Raw genomic sequence first — 26,410 nt, 5'->3', positions numbered from 1 at the left:
ACTTTCCGTGGCCTGGTTTTAGGCTCTTTGCACAGTCATCAGCAAGTGGATAATGTGCACGACAGAGCAGCACACACCTCATTTCTACCACGCCTGCAAGAAGATAAACTTAGCCCCAGATCTCCAATCTCAAAACATTCTTACTCACAGAAGCAAACCCAGCAGTATTGCTTATGGGTAAGTCCTACACAAGAAGGTGCAGGATACTTTTCTGCCATTCTATACATCCCCATTCAGGTGTTCATAAAAACCTTGTAACAGCTCAGCCCCTGCTGAAGCAGAAAAAGAGCACCTCAGCCTGAATATCCTTAGTGTTCCTTGTTTAGCTTAGTACAATCTCAACACTGTTTGCTTTCAAAGTTTTTGAAATTATTACAAAGGTAAAATAAGGCTTAGAGCATTTTGTATCTGTAGAACTCAAACCCAATTCTTAATATTGCAGTGGTTAGAAAACAAATCAATTTGCATTAATTACTTTTGGTATTTACAATTATTTTTTAAAACACAACCCATAAGGGCAGCTTTCAGAATGATTTTTTTTCAGTGCCATGTGGCTAATACACACCATGCTGAATTTTAAGGTCATGTATTTATTTGGAAGTGTAATTATGCAAATGCTATTTTCATCACTGTAAATATATTCTGGGACCAGGACTAAAACTCTTGGTGCAAAGCTCGCCTTAAGAGCCTGCAGAACTGTCTGTATAGTCGTTCTTTATATATTCACAAATACACAGCCTTGCGCCTGTCTGTGTAGCTGAGATGCCCAGAGGGGAGAGAGAAAGTCACACAGACTGGAAAGTTGGGAAGTTGTTGGTGTCCTCCCTTATTTTCAACCCCCCAACATGAACCTTGTAAAATTTTTGATCCGCAAGCTCTCTCTTGGATTAGAATTGGCAAATATAGTCCAAATTATTTTCTAGTTGTAATAATGGAAGCTTGAAATGAAATTTCAGGTACCTGCATCTTTTTCTTGGAAATAGATACAAATCAGGTTTCACTGACCCTAGATTGCAACATGCCCTAACTCATATCCTTGTGTCAATGTAACTACAGAGCTATAAGCCTGTAATTTTTGTGGATGGCTGGTTTTCTTCTGTCTTCCATTTTCTCCCCACCAATGGACCTCACAATACATTCTTTTTTTCTGGCTAAGCGTGGTCAGAGACAACTAGTTGTTGAGCAAGTTGCTCAGGTGGAAGGGAGGTTTGGGAAGCTCTGTATCTCCCCAGTGGTTAAGGCAGTCAGCAGTTACCTTTGACCTCTGTGAGCTCAGCATTTTCCAGCTATTCATCTTCACTTCCCTAAAGAGCTTTATAAAAGTTAACAGCATAAACAATACTCTACGGATTAGCACAACTCATACAAATACAGAGCAAGCAACTGGCAGCATAATGATTTTTCTCTCCTAGGGCAGGGTCTATGGCAGGAGAAGCCTTCACAGACCTTTGTGTAAATCTGGTCCTTAAAAAGACAGGAGAGATCATTGTCATAATTGTCAGTGCACAAAAGTTAACAACAGTCAGGTCACCAACTATTTGTGATGATGGAAAAATCATTGGCAACAGCATTTGCGTTTCAATTTCATCGCTGGGACAGACTTGCTCTTCTCAGCAGTCTCCCCTCAAGGAACAGTATTACAAACAACTGTCCTATTTTAATGCAAATTCATGTTTTACAGGAGATAAGACAGTAATGATAAATTCTTCCCATTTCCTAACACTAGATGAGAAAGCTCCACTCCATAAAGAACCAAAATTGTAATAGCAGAGTGTCATTCTTAATAAGGGTGAAATATATTCCCTTATTAGCAGGAACAGAACATCATTTGTTCTTGTAACATGATCTGGTTGTCTGGAAAGAAAAATCATAGTTAATCATTGTATTTTATTATATTTTTTCCAATGACTGAAATTTACACAAATGAAAGTAAGTAGGGATTCATCCTGGGTTGACAATACTTTTGGATTAATAATGGGTGGTGCCGCATCTCCTCTAAATTACTAACTACCTTGACAGACGGCTAATAAACACTGCAGCCCAGTGCAGCAGCCTCCTACACATCACATTGTCCCCTGGGTGTTAAACGACACAAGATGCACAGATTAGGAACGTTTTCCATTTGCATAAATTAAGCCCCAGCTCTGCCTTACCTTGTCTCCTTGTCCTTGGGCATCACAGGTGACCCATAGCCAAAAGCCTGCTTGTCAACTGGGGAGGGCGCCACTTCGGCCATGCCCGGAAGGCCGAGGGCACTCCGTGCTTTCGCGTCCACAAACACAGGCGGTCCCGGCTCCTTTTTGAAGGACTGGCGGCTGGGGGAAGACCTGTCAGGCTGGATGGTGTGGGGGGGAATGTGAGCACTATGGTGAGGATGAATATCGATCATTCTCATGTCAGCGACCCTGTGGGGTGACGCTGGAGGCGTCTTAGAGCCGAGAGTGGGCAAGTGGCTCTCCGGGTACTTTCGTGACTTTTGTCTGTACAAGGACTGCTCCAGTATTTCGGGCTGCATAGAGGGGTTGCAGTAAGTGCTTGATGACCTCATGGCACTGCGATGGTAAGCTACAAAGTGATCGGGGACATCAAGGGGGTGTCCAGAGTGCGGTGCAGCCACACTCATCCTCCCCTCGTGAAACAAGTAGGGGTCACTGTACAGACCTTCATTTCGGATCAGGGCAAGGTTTTTGTTACTCATGTCCTCATCTGGCTTCACGTCCCGTCTCTCCAAAATGGCGCTTGGGCTGGGTGATATTGAGCGTGAGGCTGGCACGCTGGAGAGCCGGTCCCTGGGGATGGTGGCGTTGCCGGGCACACCCATGGGCCGTCCCCCACCATAGGGAATCCTGGATGGAGAGGGAGGCATGGAGTGGGGCACCGGGGTGGAGGGTGGAGAGCTGGGCATCGTGTGCGGAGGGTGCGTGGCAGAGCCGGGGCGGGAAGCACTTGGGCCATCTCGGCCCGTATAAGCAATTTCCCTCTGCATCTGGAAAGAAAAGGAAAAATAAGATATAAAATTACTGAATGAGCAAAACATTATGTGGGTTGTGACAACCTTGGCATCTACAGGATGAAAAAGGGATAAAAAACAAACCCTCAAGATCAAATAAATTGTCACCTCCATAAATAAAACACTTTGGGACCTCAGTGCCTAAAGAAAATAACACCTATAAACAGCAATAAAGTGGGCTGCATGTAAAAGGAATATGAGAGTTTTAAAAGTGCTTTTACTTACACAAATACCATCTTACCCTGATCTGATATTCACAGTTACTGAAGCTGAAATCAGGGGTTTCAAAGTACGTGTATCCAGTGACAGACTTAAACAGTTTATTGATCGGACACACAGGCTACAGTTCACCGATTCCAAACCAGGAGGAAAATGGTGATGCTCTGGCATCACAAATAGGCCTGAAGTCCTTAGAAAAGAAAAATAAACATTACAACCAATTGGCCATTTGTTTCAATGTGGGATTTAGCTTTTTGCTAATGATTTGATGTGGTCTTTGTTACACAAAGGATACATAAAAGAACACAGAAGAACAATACACACAAATATTTATTGGCTGTAAGACACTCAAGTTGCATGAAAACAGCTAGCCCCTATAAAACATGTGCCATGAGTTTCCTTCATTGCAACCAAAGATAACTGAGCTTCAGACAGTCTGTGGAGCATGCGTGCAAAAAGTCACCGAATATTTGATCATAGTTTCATAAGCAGCAGCATCAACTGCCAGCAGTAAGGAATGAGCAAGCAAAGACAAGACAGGGAAAACTTCCATACCAATGTACTAGTGCTTGGTTAACTGAGGCGTTGGCAAAAAAACCTGTAATGAATACATGTGCTTCTGAGTCTGTAGCATCTCACTCTGCCCAGCAATGAGCTCTGTAGATGGCTTAACACTGTCAATGACAGACACAGGAGAAATTCTCCCTCTAGCAAGCATCATGTGCCTGCTCTGGTGTTGTTAGGGTAAGGTGGATAAATAGGAAGATGAAAAAGTCAGCTGGGTTCCATCAACTACATAAGAAAAAAGTCACAGCTTCTAAAATTTGTTTTGGCAATTTCAGTTACCCTATCACTTCCAAGGGATTGTAGAAAGTAAAGTTTCACCAAGCCCAACTACATGTTCCTGAAGTTACACAGAACATGCTCAGTGCAGTGGAAGTTGCCAATCTGAAATCTTCACCATTTTTCTCCCCTCTCACTCTTTGATTTGACAATATGACTGGATTCACTGCAGTTACAGTGATCCACGGCTGATGAAGCAAGAAATTATATTATATTCCTGCCCCACCACAGGTTTTTCCACTGGTAAGGGAACTGCAATGGCGGTATATAAACAATAGCTGTTCTCATCACAGCAGGCTCCTCACTTGGGAATTACAAATGACGTTCCCCAGGGCCAAAGATCAAAAGTGTGGAGTATCAGGTATCAGAAAGAAGAAAGGAGATAACCTGATTGTGGCAGTAGCAATAACAAATAAATGTAACAGAACAAAGGAGCGCGCTGGGGTGGGTCATAAATGAGCCAGACAAAAGCCATCCAGCCAAAGGGGAACATGGGATAATTTTTTCATTTACACAGAGAATTACTGTAGTCTGGAATTGAAAATAAAATATAATGAAATAGTATTAATAAAATTATCAGTGGGCGTTCAACATAGTTTTCTATCAGCTTGAAGAAACACTGCGACATACTGAGCTGCATTGTGCGTTCAGACTCTGGACCTGGGCCAGGAGAACAAAAGGACTCCTACTGACTCTGAGCGGCTTTGGGATCATGCCTCCAGGGATAGGCAGCCATAGTCATTTTGCACTGAGAGAAGAGCCCAGAGAAAGAAAATCCTCCTTGGTTTCTACTGTACAAGCTATACCATGCCCTGTTTAGTTTCTTCAGCTAAAGCTACAACAGATGCAATAGTATCTGGCACAGAAACCATAGGCACTGGGATATGCAGGGTTGCAGTGACAGGAAAATTCCATATTACCTTGTACAGAGGATAAAATTTCCATAGGAAGCTTTGAAAGCAACAGGTTTAATTTCCCCTAACTTCTGGACTTCGTATTCCTGTATATGCTTATTCATTTCTCATAAGTCTAAGAAACCTGTCAAAGAAAAATTCCTATTTTCCACCTTAATGTATTGCCATATGTTAAGATGGACATGAGGAGTTCAAATATGGGCCTGAGCTATTGCTTGAAACCCTGTGTCAGAGTACTGACATATATAATGCTATTTACTTTTGCTTTAAAATAGCACTTGGAGTACACAGCCTGAATCAAGACCCCATTAGGCTGGGCAGGGCACTAACGCCTGGGCAGACAACCCCTTCCTGAAAAAGCTCACTTTCTATTTTAAGCCATGATTCAGCCCCTGGGTGGAGCGTGCAGAAGGGGAGAGCAGTCGGAGACACAGAGTCCAGGGTGCCCAGGGCAGGTGCACAGGGCAGGGACATGAGCTGTTGATCGGGAGCCAGGCAGCCTTACCAGCTGGGTTACAGCGTCTTCTGCCACCTGGTCAATACTCTCTCTTTCCTCTTCTCTCTCTTCTCCAAAATCTCCAGATTCTTTGCTAATGGCAACTGTAAAAATGTGAATGATGGTCTCTCCTCGCTTCTCTTCTATACATCTTTTGTGTGATAGTCAAGGCACACTACTCTCTCTCATATATACCCTACTTTCTGTGCTGTTTTTCTTCTTTTGTCCTCCACCACAAAACTCCCATGTTACTCAAGGAAAACGTACTCTAATATGCAGGCTGTCTTGAGCCATGTGTTCTTGGACTTCAACTGCATGACTCGGGGACAGAGAAAGAGGATATTGGGCCTTTCTGAGCCTCTAAATACTAGGTGCTACCACAGTCAATTGCTTTGAGGGCAAAAGGAAGACTATTTTTTAGTGCAAGCACAGGATCATGTGCTTTTGGCAGCAGGCATGTAGTACCTTTGCCTGAGGGTGTGGTTTTCTTTAGCACATAGCTCTTCCTTACTCTTACTGCCTGTAGACTTTACATCCTTGAAATAGAAACTTGTCTTGTCAATCCTTAGGTTAAAATATGGCAAATGGCTAGTAACAATATCTGTATAAAACATTTGAGGAGAAAAGGCATCACTGAGAATTTTTCACTTTCTGTAGTAAAAAAGATCACACCATGTTTAAACATCTGTGGAGGTTTTTGGTCAGTATAAAAACACTTAAGTCTATTAACATACAGATTTGAATTTTTTTTTTAAACAGAATAATAGAGACCCTGAAGAGTGTCTCTATATACTAAAGAGTGAACTTCATATAAAACCAGTTATGTTCTTTATTTCAAAACTAGTTGGCATACTCAATAATTTGCTATATTTTGACTATGACTATATGCAGAAAGGCAGCAAGCCAGCTATCCACCCACCCAAATGGATGACCTTACAAAGACTCTTGCTGCTGGTGGCTCACATTAAGGGTGAGCAGACCCAGTGTCTCTGTGTAGAGCAGAATACAAAGCTCGCGCCAGCTCCTGGCCTCTCAAATAGCACTGCTCCCCTGAAAGAAGGACAGAGTCATGGTATCACAAGCCTTATGGATGGCAAAGAGCAAACTGCTGTTACAGTGGTTCAACTGCTAGTGATTTCTGCAGTTCGATCCAGTCTCTCTTGTCATCCATCACCAGGACTAATACAACACTACGCTGATCTTTATTCTAAATTTGTTACAACTGTCCCACCTTATAGGTCACTCTTGTGGTCTGTCCCAACATGGGCATCTCACAATGAAAAAAACATCCTTACTTCTCTCTCTCCAGTTGCCTTCAACACATCATTTGCACCTGTGGCGCACACCAGACAAGGCACATGGAGCCGTGTCCGCACGCACACCAGGGCAATGCCAGCTAGCACTAAGCACACCACTGATTCATCGGCACCACACCAACCCTTCACCTCACCACACAGCTGGATACCAGAGGTACAGCCTGACTCACGCCATAATCTGCTAACATCTCATGGCAAAATGCGGGCAAAGGGAAAAGTGGGCCAGAGTTTCTGACCTGGCAGCCCTTCCCATTGCTCTCCCAGGCCTCCTCTACATCAACAGAGAACACAGCAACTGGCTTTGCCCCAAGGATTTCAGCCTGCCAAAATACCTACATGGAGCATGTTCCCTAGATGCAGCTTACCCATACACACTCTCGGAGACACCCCAGAGTCCCCAGCAGACTCCATTAATCACCTCTCAAGCATGTGAAGCTATTCCTTTTCTTACTCTCCTGTTGACACCCTGTGTTTCCCTGAGGAAACTGCACTTACGCTCCTCACGCTGGCTCACCCAACAGTAAACAGAGGACACCCGCAAAGAATTTTATCGAGAGCTTGGAGAGTCTTTGATGAAAAAGCTACGGAAACGCCAAGTACTGATACAATACTGATAAATTAATGTGTCTGTAAAGAGACCTTTTATGGAACTTACTCACCAGAAAAAAATCCCCTAAAAAGTGAGGCAATCCTTCACTTTTCTAATCAGGAAGGACTTAATTAATTAAGAACCCCAAATCCAACAACAATACAATCCATTAGTTTGTTTATTCCTCACAAAAATAAATTGACAGCTTTACTTTTGGACTAGTTGTCCAAAAACCTCAGTTTAATCAGTAGTTGCACTATATGATACCACTTCTGTTATGACTGATCTTTCATTCATGTTGGGTTTGGACAGCTGAAAGCACAAATCTGCTTTTGCAAAAAACCTGTCATATACAGTTTTAATATTTCTAAAATAATATAATTTACAGTAAGAAACAGTGCACTTGAAAATTACAGAATTGGTAATCAGTCTAAAAACAAAATTTTTAAAGTATCTCTACCATGACTACCCGTCTGAAGCAAAATCCTTATGCTATCAGACATCACTGAGAGGTTGTCACACTTGTCTGTTCTTGCCTTCTCATACTATGCCTTTTAATTCCTATAAATTTCCCCATTCTATTGGGTCATCGCAGAAAAAAACCCCAGGCTGGCTGCAGCTGCAGGTTCCTCCAGCTGCCCAATGCCATACTTGAAAACCGCAAACACATTAGCATAATTTTTAGCTTTTCTGGTCAGGAACTTTCCAATGAAAAATACTTTCAGAAGACAATGCTAATCCAAAAGACCTGACAGGTTTGGTAAAAACATCAGTAAAGACAGAAGTTGGGAAAAAAACACCCAGCAGATTTAAGTCAAACACTGACATTATTTTTTATCAGACATCCCTGTAGTGCTCTAGAGCTTTGGCTTTCCAGATTTATGGACCTGGAGCAACTTGGTCAGAGTCTGCCCCAGGGTAGGGACCCTAGCTTTTCCATGGTCACTTCAGCAGAGTGGGTACTTGGTAGTTTTGGGGTGATCTTCTAGAGCAAGTCATGCCAGGTGTTTCAATGTCCATCACTCCTCAGTAGTGCTTCCAGACTAGAAGTTTATTTGGCAATTTTGGCTAAGAATGGCCCCCCTCGATGCCCCGAAGAGAGAATTCAGACCATGAAACAGCTGACCTAGCCTAAGTTAGAGACCTAGCCTCAGCTGAGTCTGAGCCCACAGTACAAGGCTCTAGGAGCTCCCAGGGTTCACAATTGTTTTTCATTATGGGAACCACATGCTGGTAAAATAAAACTGATTTCAAATGTTCAAACTTCCCATGAATGGGGAACTCTAAGACCCAGCTAGCTGCTCTTAACATGTCCCAAACATTTGCATTGTTTTATCCTGTATAATTTTCCAGACAAGGAGTTGCAGAACCCCCTGAGAAATCTCAGCATTTATTATAATAAACTTCCTATTCTTAGCATGCATCTAGGTTTCAGTTCTTTAGCTCCTTTTGCAGTTTTGGTATATGCCCAGCTGTAAAATCTCTGTATTATGGTGAAAGGAGAGTTGAGTTAAAAACTCAGAACATCCATGAAACTGCAATTTTCTGGTTCTTGTGACTGATTACACCAGAACAGAATACTTAATTTGACATATATGGACATGGGCAAGAGAATCACTGGATTTTTCTTCTTCCATTTATGCTCTCAATACTATGATTTTTCTTTCCCTTGATCAAGAAGCTGCAATCAGCCAATATAAGATGTTTCTTAGGATGAGCCTGTGATGGTAAGTGATGGTGAATCCATCCAGTCCTCCAGTTTCTATGTTCATAGACTTTTTTTTTTTACCAGGCTCAGCTTGGCTAGAAGCTGACATGAACAAAATAGGAGAACCAGAAGATGATGTTCACTATCCTAGGAGGTGGAATTTAGAGCACATAAACATGACTCTCAAGAAAGGAGGCATCCTGAATGAATCGCAATCAGGTGTCATCACCATACTACTCAGTATCACTGCGACATTCAGTCTCCACATCTTTCTGCCAGTTGTGCAGGTGTACACAAAGGTTATGGCATATGCACTATTTCATCCTCAAGAGCAGAATTTTTAGAATACCATATTGTAACTGCCCATACACTGGCTTGAAGGTCAGCCACAGCATCACTTCCCTTTCCATGCCATAGAGCATCAAACACATTCTTAACATTATTGTCCCTGATTTTATACCTCTATCTTTAATGCACACTTGAGCATGAACCCAGTCCCCACAGTGATCCAAATGTTTTACCTCCAGATATTTTACATGTCTCACTATGTCCTTTTATATCCCTGACTACATATAAACTTAATTCATACCATATCCTAAAGTTCCGATGGGGAAAACAAAGAATACCTAGTTCACTTTTTACTGAATGTAAAACAGATCCATAAAATTCTAAGCTAACCACGAAACAAATTTAATGGTAATATCAAAAATAATATTTGATTGCTTCACCTTGCCTTTAAGTCAATGTGTATGCTGAAGATGGATCATGCAAACAAGCAGAAAGGAGATTTTCAGACCATATCCTACACAGTCTGCTCTTTCAGGCATAATTTCTTCAGCCATCCTGCTGCTACTCTGAGTATTTGTTTCTACAGTTGAAAACACTAGCACTGGTATTACATCTTAGACACATTGTTACCTATGGACAAATAAAACAATCTTTGGTAAGATTTTTGCTCTGAAATAATTAACGCCACTTACTGTTATTTAAGGAAATCACCTGTTTGGCTACAGCAGTGAGATGAACATTTGGTTCCACTTCTTCTAATAACACACTTTTTGTTTTCAGCCTTGAATCTAAATCCTCAGTCTATGGTATAATATTTTGTATATCCATGCCTTCTGGGAAAAGGTTTTGAAACAGTAAAAATGTTCCTTCTTCCCTCTGCTCACAGCAAGGGCAGGCCATCTTGCTTTACCGGGTCATCTAAGTAATGCTGCTTCAATAGACTGAAGTACTTTTCCACATGACAAGCCTGCAATTTCTCCTCCCCTTCGAAATTAGTCACTAAATAACCTCCTTGGCATGTCACCCAGTCACAAACTGTGCGACACTATGTGATTCAATCGCTCAACCATTTTTCAATGTGTGCCTATAAGATGTATAGAACGAGACTAACATTATGGTATGAAGCACAAGAGAGACTCACAAAGGGGAAATCCATAAATAAAATAGTGAGCAATCTCCATTAGGTGTGAGACTGCATTTCAAAGGCAACAATATGAAACACATACATATTAATTCCCCAACAGGTGAAGACCTCCAACAATTTAGTAAACTCAGTACATACAATTCTAGAAAAAAATACAGCAGTTAAAAACCTTAGAAGCTTTTCACATACACAGAGTGGTAGCGACGTTTAGTAGAAGGAAGCGCAAGCCCCTCCCGTGGAGGAGGCTGTCTACTCATTAACCAGGCACCTGAGCCATTTGGCTAACCTGAACTTTGGGGCACCCATAAATCGATCTCATTGTTATCTCTGCAGAACCCCACGGTAGCCATTATGATTAGGTTTTTGGATTTTTGTTTTGTTTTAAAAAGGGGCAGAATAGAGGAGACAAATGTAAAAAAAACAACAAATTAGAACAGAAAGGATGCTTCCTTCCCTTCCATACCCTCACCCCAAAAGACAATATAATATAGAAAGTGTCTTCTTAAAAATACAGTATTTACAGTCTAAAAGAGATGGCATTTAATCATAAGGGAAAATCTCATGACATGAGCATTTCCCAGTCCTGCAGTTATCTTTTGGTTTGGGGGGTGGGTCTTCTGCTGTTGGTTTGGGGGTTTTTTGCTTGGTTTTGTTTTTATGCAAGTAAAAAAATTGCCTGTATCATCATGACTGGCATTCAAAAGAAGCAAAATACAATTTAAGCATATGACCATGAGCTAATATCACTGTAAAGAACCAGTTGTAACGGGACCTTACTGGAGTAACATTTCTGTTTCACAGTACTGCTCTGTCTCTCAGCCGTTGGTGAGGGAGGCATCATTCATTTCTGCTACAAAAGGGCACTCTGACACAAAGCATTTAAGGAACAGCACAAAGATCAGAGCAGATCCGGTAGCCAAAACTAAAAATCCAGGTGTTCCGCCTCTTACTACCCCCAGCCCAACAGCAGAGAAGTCCTCCAGCTTTGTAGACAGCTGCTGTGTATTCTGATTTGTAATATACATTGTGAATTTGTATGCCATTATTGCTCTTGACCAGAACTTCACAAAATTTATACGTAGTGTAATATAAACATTTTTTTCAGAAACGTAAAAAATATTCATTTTGTCTTAAATATTTAGTTTTCAGTTTCATTGTAAAATATTTGTAAATATTATTTTTAATAAATATTTGCAATAGAACTATAATAAAGTATTATTATGGCATAGAAACAATGTTAAACCTATTTATTTTTATTTCAAATTTAATCAGTCAAGGCTTGTTTCTTGCAGTATAGGAATAAAGCAGTATTTACCATTGAAGCATCTGGTTTATATTTGGCAGGTTTAACTAACCAGTCAAGCATCCCCTTTTAATGAATGGATGTATATACTTGACCTAGTTAAAAAGCTGCTTAGGTCTGCTGACCAACCAGACTCAAAAACATCAAGAGTAAAAAATATAAGCAAATTATCCTAGTATACTTTTATGCCACGCATGCTTTACAGCAGTTGCAGAGTATATTCTTCCATCCATGTTCTTCCTTACAGGCTAACAAACCTGTAGTAAGAAATCACATTATTATGCTAATATGCAGGATAAAAAAGACCACTATATTTCACTACAGCTTATCTACAATGAATTGCAAGCTGGTAGGATGCACATTTTCAGTAATTGGACTCTAGCATGATAAAGTATATCCCAGAACATCAGACATACTATAACTAGTTCTCCATACATCTGGCACTATATGCAAGAGTCTTCAAGCACATCTGATGCATACGAAAAGTTTTTCATGAGAGGAATGAATCTTCTTTTAATTTTAAAATACATCAGGCACAACATCATAAATATTGCACAGATATATCATTACCAAGACTGTAATTTAATTTGTAGGTTCGAACAATGCATAGAAACCATTCAAGCATCACTTTCCATTTAAATTACTTTATCAGAGCCCCCAAGCCTTGTCTAACTAGCCATGTATTATCCCATGTTTAATTACTTGCCATATATTTGTTTCTAATGTACTGTACAGAACAAGAGTTCCTTTTCAGTTTAACCCCCTGTATAATAGGGGTTATTATACATGCATGCCCCTAAGAGGCACAAAACCCTGTGCTTCACTGAGATCAAGCCTGGAAGTTGAGGTTAGCTTCTTACTTTAAAATCAATGTTAATGTCTATGTTAATGATAGGCCCAAGTTACCACTGAGCTACATCGCCAGTCACCCTACTTTCTTCTACATTATTAACAACATTCGTTTGTCAGACCTTTCCAATTTTCCCATCACATTAATTTATTTTCTGTTTGTTTCCCTCAGTTTAAGCGGAAAAAATGTTAGAGACACAGCATCAGTAAAACACACAATTATAAAGCCAGAGAATATTTTGAATTCTACTGTGGGGCATACACATGTGGCATAGACGTAACTTATTGCTTGACTGCTGATCAAAGTTCTTTCTGTTCCTGATAACAGCTCTTTTGGTTCCTATTCCCTTAATAATATTTTCATGGATGGAAATAATTAAGCAGTTAATGCCTTGTACTGCTGTAAACAACCATTTCCTTGACAGAAAACAGGGAAGCACTTACAGGCTGGATCGCTTGTCACTAACTCAGGACTTGGTTTCGTACTCAGCACCCTGGAGCAAAGCTTGTGATGGAACTTGTGGTGTTTTGCTTAAATGCAACAAGTTAGTTCAGTCCAGCAAAATCCAAATGGGAAGACAGTTTGCTGCTGATGGCTTTTACAGCTGTATTACAAAAGAACCATTATTTTCTCCTGGCTTTTTTTGGGTTGGGTTTGGATTTTCTGGGGGTGTTTTTTTTGCCAAGGAACGTCTCATGCCACCTCACCAGTCCTACAGCCCACCCAGCTTCTAATTCTGATCCAAGAAACCAACAGTGTAGGAGGACAACAACCTATGTATGGAGCTGTCTGCAGGACCTCCTAAATCACAGAATTACAGAATCTCAGAATCACTAAGGTTGGAAAGGACCTTCAAGATCATCAAGTCCAACCATTAATCCAGCGCCACCATGTTCCCTAAACCATGTCCTGAAGGGCCACATCCACACATTTTTTGAACACTTCCAGAGATGGCGACTCCACCACCTCCCTGGGCAGCCTGTTCCAATGCTTGACCACCCTCTTGGTAAAGAAATTTTTCCTAATATCCAGTCTAAACCTCTCCTGGCATAACTTGAGGCCATTTCCTCTCATCCTATCGCTGGTTACTTGGGAGAAGAGACCAACACCCACCTTGCCACAACCCCCTTTCAGGTAGTTGTAGAGAGCGATAAGGTCTCCCCTCAGCCTCCTCTTCTCCAGACTGAACAACCCCAGTTCCCTCAGCCGCTTCTCATAAGACTTGTGCTCCAGACCCCTCACCAGCTTTGTTGCCCTTCTTTGGACACAATCTTCAGCCTCTGATACACAAGACTCTTTGAAGGCAGCCAGAGAACCAGCAGCATCTTTTTTCCTTCTGCTCAGGCAAGCACCATGAGAAACCTCTCAGTGTGGTTATCCACTTTCTGCAATGAAAGGAGAAAGACTGACCCCTAGTTTTGCCTCCAAACATTCAGCAGAGGAAGAAAAAAGTGGTCATATCCAATCCTGATCCCAGTCTCAGATGCTTCCCCATAGCAAAAATGGGGGAGCAGAACACAGGCCCCCAAGTTGCTGTCCTTCACAAAGGCACCGAGGTGACACACAGCCCAGCACCCAGCCAGGCTGTGCTGGTGCCATCCTGCGCTCCACACTGCTCTCCATGACCCTGAAGACTCTTTCAAATTGGCCTCAACTTTCCCACATCAGGTCTCCAGCCCACTGCCCATATTTATACCTACAAGGATGTGTGTGGTGTTTCCCTGAAGATTGAAAATCCTACAGAAGCTCTTTGAATTTGAGAGGCCAAGCTAAACAAACAGGGAGGGAACAGAACAGTTCTGGCTGCCTGACACATACTGGATTTAAGATTATGTACAGACTACACTATCTTCTCCTAAACATACACGTTGTTTGTTATTCCCTCTGTTTACTGATTCCAAAGGCATGCAGTGAGACAGATATGCCTTGGGGTAGACACAAGCACCATAAAGTTCTCTTATACTTATTCCAAACTCCCTACTTCTTAACAAAAATGCAAAACAAACAAAAAGCCCTCCCACACCACAGAGCACATAACTACTAGCTAGAATGAACCACTATAAAGGGGACAGGCAGCTCTACAGCTTCACTGCTGGCAAAGCAGCACACCCAGTAGAACAGCTGGAGCTTCAGTGTGGAGCAACCTGTACACGAAGCCTTTGAACGAGCACACAAGTGAGCATCTGAGCTCCAAGAGAACAATGTTTTATTGTAACATGTATATTAACATTACATATGCATACATACATATATGTTTTGCATACCAGCAGTACATTTTTGGCCTATCCTTTGGTGATGGCAGATCAATATAATCAGGAATTTTAGATTTTTAGGGATTAAAAAAATTGAAGGCAAGCAAGTACAAGTGGGGAATCCTGTGCTGGAAACTCTATAAGCCTCTCAAAATTTATTTTAAGTTTACTAGAGCAAATATAGCCAAGTCTCACTGGAATCGCATGAAGAAGGTTCTGCAAAACTGAACTATTACGTCAGGTCTGCAGTCTGTCTCTCTACCCTATAATTTAAACCTCATGTTTCCCCCCTCATTTCTCTACTGATTTAAACAAAGATATTTTCCTAGCTATAGGAAAGTATCACAGTATGTATCATAGACATATATGCATTAAGCCCCTCTCAAGAGTTAAGACAGCACTATTAGTTGCTCTGTATCGAGGGTTTCTCTCACCTAATGTCGCATTAAAAGACAGTCAGCCAGGCACACTCCAGAGTCAGCCCATTCCCTCTATAGCCAGGTGGAACAAGCTGCCTTCGGTCATTCCTACCTCCCTCCACTGACTGCAGTGGGCGGCAATTTCTATCCTATGCTTTATAAGGGTTAGACTTCTTTTTCTAATTCTCTATAGTGAGCCTGCCCATATGTCTTTTCATTTAGCTCACTATGCTCTGTTTTTTATCCTATTTTCTTCCTTTTTTTTCTTCTTTATAAGCCAAGCTGAGATACTATAAGTAGAAGGGATAATGGCAGCTTCGTTCCAGCTGCTGCTTGCTAGTCCATACAATGGACTTTGTGGTGATCCACCTTGGTGGATCCAACATGGCCTGTGGTTCCTGTTTGACTAATCTAAGGTTTAAGGGTCTCTTATATAAGAGACAAAAAAGACAAAACAAACAGGACTAATAATAATAATAACCATTATTATTAATAATAAACATTATTTATTTATCAGACCAATACAGAAGCACCTCCACTTTTCATTCTTCTCTTCCTCTGTCCTACATTAGCACATTTACTTATGCCTAAACTTTTCAAAGCCTAAATGTAGAGGACTGAGTTTGCAGCATGAAATGTTTCCTGCTTAGTCCATATGTAATGCAGAAATATTAATAAAAAATAGAAAGAGTCATATGCTGCAAACATTTAACTAATACATAACTCATGACCTGGACCCAATGATCTTAAAGGCCTTTTCCAACCCAAATGATTCTATGATTCTATGACACTGGGAAGAGATAGAGTAGGTAAAGAAGAATTATATGGGAAGGTAGTAGGGAATTCTGAGTGAAGAAAGAGGAAAAAAGACTAAACAAACAGGGAATGAGACAGGGTGAAGGAGAGTAATAGGATTTTTTGAAAGAGGCCAGAGATGAAAGACGGTAATATTGGAGATGGAGTGATGAGAATTAAATAGGGAAACAAGAAAGGGATAATAAAAAACAAAGAAACAAAACCAGGAGACTTAAGCTAGGAGGTGAGGAACTGATGAGAAAAAGAGGACTTAAAGAGACTATAGCATATGAAGGGAAAATCAACAAAAAATTCAATGAAAGAAAACAGAATGAGAGTGGAAAAACATGAACTAATGCAAATTTTCTTCAAAGCTATAAGATTTTGCATTGGTTCTTGTTATTACAACACTGTAGCCCAGCACAGCAGGCACAGGAGGGAGAGGGAGAGAGGAAGAAAGGAAGGAGAAGAGGGAAGAGAAAGAAGAAAATACATCCAATATAAACTTTGGGTTAATATTCTGAGGTTTAGTGTGGGTTTTGGTGGTCAGAACATGATGGCAGTTTTTAGGAAAGAAGTGAGCAGCGCACTCCAGGTAAATGCCAGATGGAGTGACTCATGAATGGTTGAGGACATGGGCAAAGAAGCTACGACCATCAGTTGCCTTTGCAATCCACTCTCATTCAAAGCAACGATACTTGAAACGAACTTTAAAGCTACAAATAGCTTTTGAAACCTAGCACTTAGTTCATCCATTCCCACTGAAGATCTAGTTAAGGTTGAAAACAGCTTCATCTCCTTCAGACATTGCAGAAAATAACAGGTCTCTACAAGTCAGGCCTCAGTGCAGCATCTCCAAGACTCAACGTGCAGTGGGACTGAGCGCTGAGAGGTAACACTGAGGTGGCCGAGGGGTAATGCTGAGGTGGTTGTTGCCCTTTGTACACGTCTGGTCATTAATGGGGGACAACAGAAATTCTGGTTTGATGAAATCATCACCAAGCTCTAACAAGTGGCAGGACATGTCATATGTGTGTACATGCACATGTGCATGCAGCCCCTTCTCAGAAAACTTTTTCCTGTATCAATTCCATCGTGTTACCAACCCCCTGACCATGCAGACTTATGACCCCAGGCATACCTGCACATCAAGAGCTCTTTGGCCATCACAATGAGCCTGACTCAGAGCAGTCCCATGAAGGCTTCCAGCCTAGCCACGCTTTAGGCAGTCTGAGCAAAATGATGCGCAAGATGCGGCACATTTTGCATTGGCCTGACTGAAATCACAGTGCATCTGTGTGGAGGTTTATTCCCCCAGTAACATTTTATTGTTTGAGCTACCTCCCTGCTACCAGTCTGCATTACTTTATTCCTGCTTGGCAAGACAAACATCCAGATCAGTGAACCTAGCAGGCACTCATTTCTGCATATTTACGAGTGTATTTCATTTCCTACAAACAAATGGAATGTGAGTTTAAAAAAAAAAAGTTAACATTATCCAATTAAGCAGAGAGAAGTTAATAAATCTCTCGTGTTTGATTTTCCTATGCTTCCTTAGCGTACTTTCCAGACAGAATAGCGTGGTGAGTACACTAAGAAACCTCTTAGCATTTCAGCCAACATTTTTCAGGGTGTTATCACAAATGACAAAAATATAAACACACTGAAACATAACACATTTCAATCCTAAAAAGGTCGGATTTACATAATTACATCATTGGTTTGCCAATATCCACATTTATCTCATCAGTATAGCATGGCCCACCCATCCCATAAGCTATTAGACTGTTTGGACTGAACATATAAAAGCTGTTACTGATTTTTTTTTTTAAAGCTAACATTATGACACCCCTTGTAACTAGTGCTGTATTCAAACCAACTGTTTCTTTTGCTTTCAAACCAACTGCTTGTTTCTTTAGCTTTTCCACCACTGCTTTTTAGGTAGAATGTTCTGAGGACAAACAGGAGTCATGTAATTCAGGAAGATGTAGAAAGCATTTCGTCTCCCCTCCCCATTCTCCTTGAAGAGATCAAGGACATCACGTACATAACATAGACAGCCACCACCAACGCAGGGAGCCAAACCCTTCAGACCAGTCTCAATTTCAGCACTTCCTCAGGGCACCATGGAACTGATGGGGTCAACCCTTTTTTTTTTCCAAAAAAGGAAGAGTTTCAAACACGTACAGTTCTGGTACAGATCAGCATTTTTATTTGGTTTAAATATGCTGTGTATCAGATTTATGCTCTTTAAAAAAAGAAATACTGTTAGTAACTGCACTAATAAATCAAAATAAATGCATGGCTTTCTGACTCGCTGTCTAATGACTCAGTTCTTATTTTTGTTCCATATTTGTATCTCTTCTCATCGTACTGAAGCCAAATAAAACTGAACAAGTTGATATGGTCAAATGAACATAAAAGAAAGCATAAGCCTTGGTCTCATCTGGCATTACCAAGCAACTGAGTCAAAGTGCAATTTCTATTACAGATATATGGAATAGGTTAAGACGTAAATAATATAAAAATGTTATAAAACAGAGCTGATGATAGTTAAAAGACCTAAGCAGCATGTTTACACCTGTGGCCAGCCGTTTCTTCCAATATAAGGACATAGCAGATCAGAAGAAATAAGTTGCTGTGCCGAGTTTTGGAGTTAGCACTATCAGTAGGAGAAAGGGTCACAGAAGCCTTATATATGACTGGATTTTACAGTGTACGTGTCCCAGCTTCACTGCATCTCACACCTAAAAGGCCCAGCAGTATTTGTAGTTGCAAGTACATCCTTTGCAATGTTAGAGGTGCTATGAATGCCTCAATCAAGAGTTGTCTTAGATCACAAACTTCTTCCTATACTGTTTGAGTCTTACTTTTTCTTTTCATTTTACTTCCTTCTATCCAAAAAAATATACAAATTGGTCAGTGTGACTGAAGTAAACAACCTAGTTCATCCAAGATCAAGCTATCTATAGTAAATATTAAGTGACTGAGGGACTAGCCATTTACCCAACACATCCTTTTGGTCTTTTTCACTTAAGTCACATGGAGTTCTAATTTATAATGATGTAAGGAAGGCATATATTCACACAAAAAATAATTTCAGCATCACATCATTTCTCATGGAGTCCTGTTGCCTGCTGATATTTGTAACTGTCTTGCTTTTGCCAGCTGAAGCTTTTTTTAACCCCAGATCTTAACATTTATCCAAGAAAAGATATTTTTACTGCTCATATTTTCAGAATTCTGATGAGTTTTCCAGAGCCCTTATTAGAAAACGTGCAATCCAACATGGAGAAGAATCAAGGTCCTCAGATATGTAGCTGTGTTCTCCTAGACACCAGGTACTGGTTCACCCCTCTTTGTTAAAAGGAAGATACGGAAAGAATTAATTCTCTTTAGTATTCATTAGGCTTATCTAGAGGCAGGTAACTAATAATATACTGAAGTGAACACTCAGTGAAAAGCAGAGAATTTGGGTCATGATCATGAAGTATCACATTTTGGATTTGTGAAAAACTTCTTGGGAAAGCTAAGGTCCTGAATGACAAGCAAATGGCAGGTTTGAAGAAGAAAAAACATTGCTTCTAACTTGGGTTCTAAGAACCATGGTACCAAAACATGCACCTCCACAAAGTGATATTTAATCCCTGTTGGAGTAACAGCTCATTTGGAAAGATAACTGGAAGTCATAAAGCTTGTCTGGACTTTGGCTTACGGGACTCCAGCAATTCAGATAAGTCACCTGGTTTACAAAGGAGCTAAAGGGGGACCTCCTCCCTAGTAAGGGAGGTCACATTTTTATCATCTGTCAAGGTGTTTAGGGAGCTCTGGCAACATCTGACTCTGCCAACTACTTAGGAATTTCAAGTAAAGAACCAAATTAGTGCAAATTGTTCTACCAAAAGCAGTGAAAAAATAAAAGAGTAAAACATCTAAAGATTTGGAACAAGGAAACATTATGTAAAAAGAGGTGGAGTAAGAATAAAACCAGAAACTAGTAGACAATAAAAATGGACTTAAATCTAATCCTTATGTTTTCATTCAGGGCAAGCTCCCAGTGAAGGCAGAGAAAGTTTTGCCTGAGAACCTCAGACTAATGTGAGAGATAAGTCTTCCAATTTTAATGAAGGGCTGAAGAGACCTTCACACAAGGTGGATCATATGTAGCCGTTAAGCAACTTCATCAGCTCCAGGGCAAGCTCTAAGCAAACCTCAACATGAAAGGCAGGCTAGCTTGAATACAGGCCTGTTAGTGGGAAATAAAGAACTCTCCCCCTAAAAATTCCACTAAAACAAATTGTATTGTGGTTGCAAGCTGATCTGTTTCCACAGATGAAACCCTCTGGGAGTTTCCAGGTAACTGGTTTGTGATATCTACCATATGACACTCCTCTTCGAGTAACTAGAAGATTATTGCATGGGTGCGGTATGTTCATGTTCCTTGAATGTTTTAATATCAAGAACATGACACTTTCTTTCAACAGCCAGCTCGATATAAACTTAAAATCCATCCTCATTATTTGAAAATTAAAAAAAAAAGATATATTTCAGAATGTTGGTATATTAATAGGATCTACACAGTTATATTCCTTACACATAATGTTTGTGAAATAAATATAATACACCAAAACACATAGCCATCGTATTAAAAAAGCCACAGTGCAGTATCCATCAGCTATAACGCAGGATCTGTATCTTTAAATAGATCAACTTTTTGCCAGATAACATTTGAGATTTATATATTGTTTTATATGTAGCTAAAATAAAAACGTTTTTTCCTTAAAATTCTATCCACTTTTGCACTAACTTAGGCTTTATACAGCAGTAGGTATTGTATATCAAAGAACATATGAATGAAGGAGAACAGGTACACTTACAGTCTTTCATCACAGTCTGATATGATGCAGCTACTTCTCAGTGTCTGCGCCTCTGTAGTTGCATAAATAATTGGCAAATACTGATAATCCATTCAAAGCAAAAGTAGTAAAATCCGTATCAGTAAAAAAAAATCCAGAACATCAGAAACTTCTTTTATATATTTTGTTCAAATCTCAGCAAGATTTGTAATGGCAAGCTGGAAAATAACTGTCTATGTTTAATATGTGAGTTTGAAACTAGACATAAAATCTGAGAGCAGTTGGTGATTTAGAGAGCAATTAAACATTTATTTTCTCATATAGGAAGTTTGCCTTACTGATCAGTAAGAAGAAACAGTTTTCATTGTTCTTATTTAAATTCCTAGTTAATCTGAAAACACCCTTCAGTTTGGGGAAAAAAAAAGAAGCAAAAGAATTATATATTTTTCATTATTTATAAGCATCATCTTACCTTACATGTCTTCGTGAGTTCTGTTTCTAGATGACTTTGGCAGGTATTTTAATCAGAATTAGTTTCAGCAATACATGCCATTACATCTTCTCTTTAAAATAAACTGCTTTTTCTCTTTTCCTCAGACAAAGTATGTGGGCTGAAAGAGCTGCAGTGTCTCTGTTCAAGCGATTTCATGGACACTCAGAGGCTGTCCTTCTACTGTATGAAAGTTAAATCTCAGTAAGGAAGGCATTTTTCCTGTCCCGGAAATCAGTATAACCAAAACCAATGCTGAGCTAATGAGAAATGTTACTTCCATGTGTTCTGTTTGGCAGACACTGCAAGTCATATCAAGGAAACACGTGATGTTTATAAATACAATATGGCTCATGTTGTCATAACCTCTCAATGAGAAAAAGAGCATTAGAAAAAGCAGACAGCAAAACAGCAGGAAAGATGAGATTTGTATCATTTGGAAGGTCTCTATCAGATAATAGAGGTATTAGCGTTTGCTTTTTCTTTTTTCTTTTTCTTCCCAAAAGAAAACAAAGTTTTATAGTAATAGGATCAGTAAGGCAAACACATGGCAACTTGTATAAATTCTGTCCTATAGGCATCCTCGCACTAAAATGCATTCACCCAATTTATTGCTTGAATTCTTTTCCAATAAATACTTTTGTTCTAAATACCCCTATATAGTTCAAGTATTTTTTTTAGCTGTAGTATGCAATGAACACATGTAATTTTGGCAGCATTTTCAGCTTTTATGTTTATTGATGTTAAGATCACAAACAATCCAATGAAAAGAAGTTAAACATCTCAGAGAAGCTGGATGTACATTTACAGGTACCTTAAGAACACAGAAGGATGATCCTGCTTTTATTATCTATCTGTCCTGCAAACCAGCACTGACTTTGAGGCTCCTTGGACGCTTTAAATTGTCAGGGAGTTGTCTGAAGGGGTTTAGGACTTGTAAGGTGTTTTTAAGTTCACATACTGCATCTAGCTCTAGAGAGTTAAAAAGTTAGCAACCTGCTAGCCAGGCACTTTCAGGGGAAAAACGAAAAGTTGCTGTTGCGCAATTTCAGTTATAAAAGCTACTCGGCACAATCATTTCCTCAGCTTATTAAAGGACTGTCTCATTTTACTGTACAACTCATTTTAACTCATCCCCTCTCACCTTGGCAGCCCAAACCCCCATCGCTGCCAGGAACACCATCACCTTTTTCCCATTCTAACTCCCAGAAAATGTGGAGTTTGCTGGTACCCTCCACCCCCCGACTCAGCTCTGACTCCGCCTGCCCTAATTGGTCTTTCTCGGAGAAACGGTCTCTAAAAAAAATCCAAAACACCTCAAAGTGTACCTTGATACAACAGCAGCCACAACAGGCATTCTTTGGATATTCTGGCCTCACCCACCCAGCAGAGGTCTGGGATAAAACGCTGACCTGCTAAGGTCTGATGCAAGTTGGGGAATTAAGCAAAAACATGGTAGGTCTGGGTAACCCACAGACTTTATGGCAGGTGGTTAGGAAGAGCAAGATTGCCAAGCAAAATAGCCACCAGTTTGTTATGAAGTAAAAATCCCCTCCTGATTCTCAAAATTGGCAGACAGATGAAGCCCAGAACAAACCACTGCATAAACCAACATTATTAGCATCCAGCTGTGCCACCAGAAATGCAGACAAGTTGCAATGACAGAAGGGGAAGATTATAATTTAGGATTCTTCCCCTCTTAGCCTCTCCATATGAGGAGGGTGTAGAGAATGAGGACAGAAAATACACTGTGCACATTCAGTGGGGGAATCACTTCCATTTGGAGTCACCAGGGGCTCACAGCAACAACCCAGGATAAAAGGAGCTATGACACTTCCAGAGAAATTCAATTCATTCAGCAACATATAAAAATCCACCATCAGTTCTTTAGTGTCATCTATTAACGTTCAATCTATACACCACCACTGAATGTAAGAAGAGGAGCAACTTGGACACTACACCAAGTAAGCCTGAGAAAGGCTTTTCCCCTTTGAATCTATGCAAAGCACAAATGTTAATTCTAATGGCACAGACCAGCATGGCTGTGTACATGCATTTGCACTGGAATGCAAAACAATGCCAGAGAGAATAAAAAGATCATCTAAATATTTCGATATGAGACGGTATTTTGTCAAAAGAAAGTATTGTTGCACAGAGAGCTTGAAAGTGCTGATAAATATTACAAGCTCAGGCAAAGGAATAAATTAATGAAATGCAGCAATGTGAAGATACATTTTTCCAAAGAAAACAGCTGCTACAGATTTTCAGCGTACATTTTGGGAAAGGAATAATAAAAAAAGGAAAAGTACAAACACAAATAGTCAGTGAGATGGCACTATGTGGCTACCTCTTGCTTGAACAGCATTCAGCATGGCAGATGTGTCAAACAAACCATGCTCTTCCAAGATGTAAATGGCCATGGCACAGTATCAGCAAGCAAGGCAGGCACTCTGAAGGATTTCAGGAGAAACCGTCCTTTAGAGCTTGCTTAGACCCCAAGCAAAACTCCTTTTCTCAAACACCAACCCATTCAGAAAAATGCATGAAATGGAAAGAAGACCAGGAAAATTAGAATTAAGGGACATGAAAGCTGAGTGGTCTGATAGGAGACCTGAAACTCACAGATCCCACACTCCTCTTGCACATTTTGAGTCTTCTTGTCCATATGGATAATACTTAATACTTCAAGTGTTACTGCCAAGTCTTATACAGGTCTCACATCTGTTTGGTAGTTAAAACAGGTGTCCAAGCTGGCAGCTAACATTATTTTCTGAGATTATTTTGGGTCTGTTACATGGAAATGATTATAAATCACATGAATAGAAGCCTGATCATCATCAAACCCAGGAAAAAAGGTTCCAAAGGGACAAGAAGGCAAACAGTAGAAAAATCTGTAAAGGCAAAACTTTCCCAAACCTCAAAAAAACAAAGCTTTAACTCACATATGGCAGAAGATACAACCACACTCACAGTATCACCATGGGAAAATGTACTTACAACAGCTAATTCATGATATTCTATACATTGTTCTTTCAACCGGTCTGACAATAAGCTGCTTTTCTGTAGGTTTGTTGAAACAGTTAACCACAATGCAAAGCACAGTGGTTACAACAGTTACTCCCTACTTACCACTGTATTGAATTTAGCACTCATATATCACACAAAATTGAATTTCAATTTACCCAATGCAAAGATGCACAAGCACAAAAGGAGAGATGAGAAGCAGAGGTTTTTTCACAATCTTTTGGGTACCATGTGAAACCAGCACATAAAATGTACATGTTTCTCGCTTCCTCCCCCTGCAGTCCTACTCCGTTTAATCTTGTTTGAAAAGAAAAGAGGAATAGATAATCCATCTGCTTACTGCTGGTTGTCTCCCCTGACCTAATAACCCGTGAACCTCTGGCCAAATTTCAAACAGATTTAACCAAAAGGTAGAAACCATTAGACTACTATGTCCCTACAAATCTTGCCAAATTAGAGATTTGCGAGAAGATCCTACAATACTTCTGCCAAACAGAGGAAAAGCTGCAGTGTGTGCTCCAGCTTTTTAGACTCCAAAGGATGAGCATTGGAGAGAGCATTATTACAACCCTCTGCTTTGGGAAAAGCCTCAGTTAGGAACTGAGCGTTGCTGCACAAGGAAAAACCCAATCAGAAGACACATATCCTTAGACAAACAGGTGGGTTTATTTCTGGAGCTCAAGAAATCTCCTGTTTCCATGCTCATAACTTTGAAGAGCAGAAGTTCACATTGATCAAATAGATGACTTTTTGCATGCTTCTCCACAAAGCCCCTATGAACATCCTGGCTCTGACTTCATGTCTAAGACCAGAAAGGCAAGAAATTTGCCAATGCAAAGGAAAAGCCAAATGAGAAAATATCTGTTTTGTGGGATGCACAGAATTTCGAAATGGCATCGTTGGCATTTCAGCAGAGCAAAATACAATATTCTACCGTGCAAGCACCACTTCTGCAACAGTCATCATTATGTCACCACTATTTTGGAGTTACGGACGAAGAGACGTAACTCAGTCATAATCAGGAAGTGTCAGGTGTGCATATCTGTTGTACGACACAGTATTTTAAAATAAGCAATACAAATTATTACAGTTTTTGCACAGAAGCAGCACCTGTGTCCAAAACAACTCTGTTAGGCAGTAAATGCCTGTAAGAGGGCCAAAGAAGTAATCTTTACTTTTGAATATAAGTAGTTAACACAGTAGTTCACCATATCTGAATATAGAGTACACAAATAAAGCCACAGTAGATACATTCAGCATCCATTGCACACGCAACAAGAGCACTATAGTATAACTTTTATAAAGCCACAGTGAAATTGTTACATGAGTTAATGTCATAATGTACAATGATAGTATGTCATGCCTTTGAATATGAATGAGATGTATTGGATACATCCAGTTACTGCTATGGGGATATAACCAGAATTGAAGAATTTCAGGACCTTAAAGAAGACACTAAAAACTATCACATCAGCCCTTTGAAGCACATCTATTTGCTCTCTCATGTTGTGTGTGCAGCAGTGTGAATAATCAAGTAATTAGATTTCTGACCTATCAAAAGAACCATTTTATAATTGAAGTACATAAATGAGAGGTGGTTGAGAATAGTGCCTGTAAATAAACCCTTGCAATCTTTCTAAAATAATGAGGCCCTAAACTGTTGAAACAGCAGAAGTACTTACATAAAATATTAATAATAAAGCAATGTGCCATGCTCAGAATTGATAATGAAACCAAGAAGCAAATGTACAATTAAGCAAATTACTTCACAGGAAATTTTCTGCGCAGCTGAATCAGCTTTGGAGCACACATAAAAGCCACAAAGCAGGTAGGACAGCAGTGGCATTCCCTTCTGGCCCCATCAAGCTCATTTGTTTGTACTGTTTCCTGGGGA

At 40.1% G+C, this 26,410-nt stretch overlaps 1 protein-coding gene across 1 annotated transcript in view; it reads right to left on the bottom strand.

Annotated features, from left to right (window-relative positions):
- KIAA1217 overlaps positions 1–26,410 on the bottom strand; it is a gene marked incomplete at its 3' end in the record, with an annotated part of 184,658 nt that overhangs the window by 48,738 nt on the left and 109,510 nt on the right. The window contains exon 6 of the mRNA XM_082015340.1: positions 2,154–2,986. Within this exon, the coding sequence (XP_081871466.1) occupies positions 2,154–2,986 (833 nt within the window). The remainder of the gene's footprint in view (positions 1–2,153; positions 2,987–26,410) is intronic.

The sequence above is a fragment of the Phaethon aethereus genome, assembly GCF_964289735.1.
Source record: "Phaethon aethereus genome assembly, chromosome: 2".
In the NCBI taxonomy this organism is placed as follows: Eukaryota; Metazoa; Chordata; class Aves; order Phaethontiformes; family Phaethontidae; genus Phaethon; species Phaethon aethereus.
Note: the sequence above shows the minus strand (reverse complement) of the source record. Positions and strands in the feature narration are given on the sequence as shown.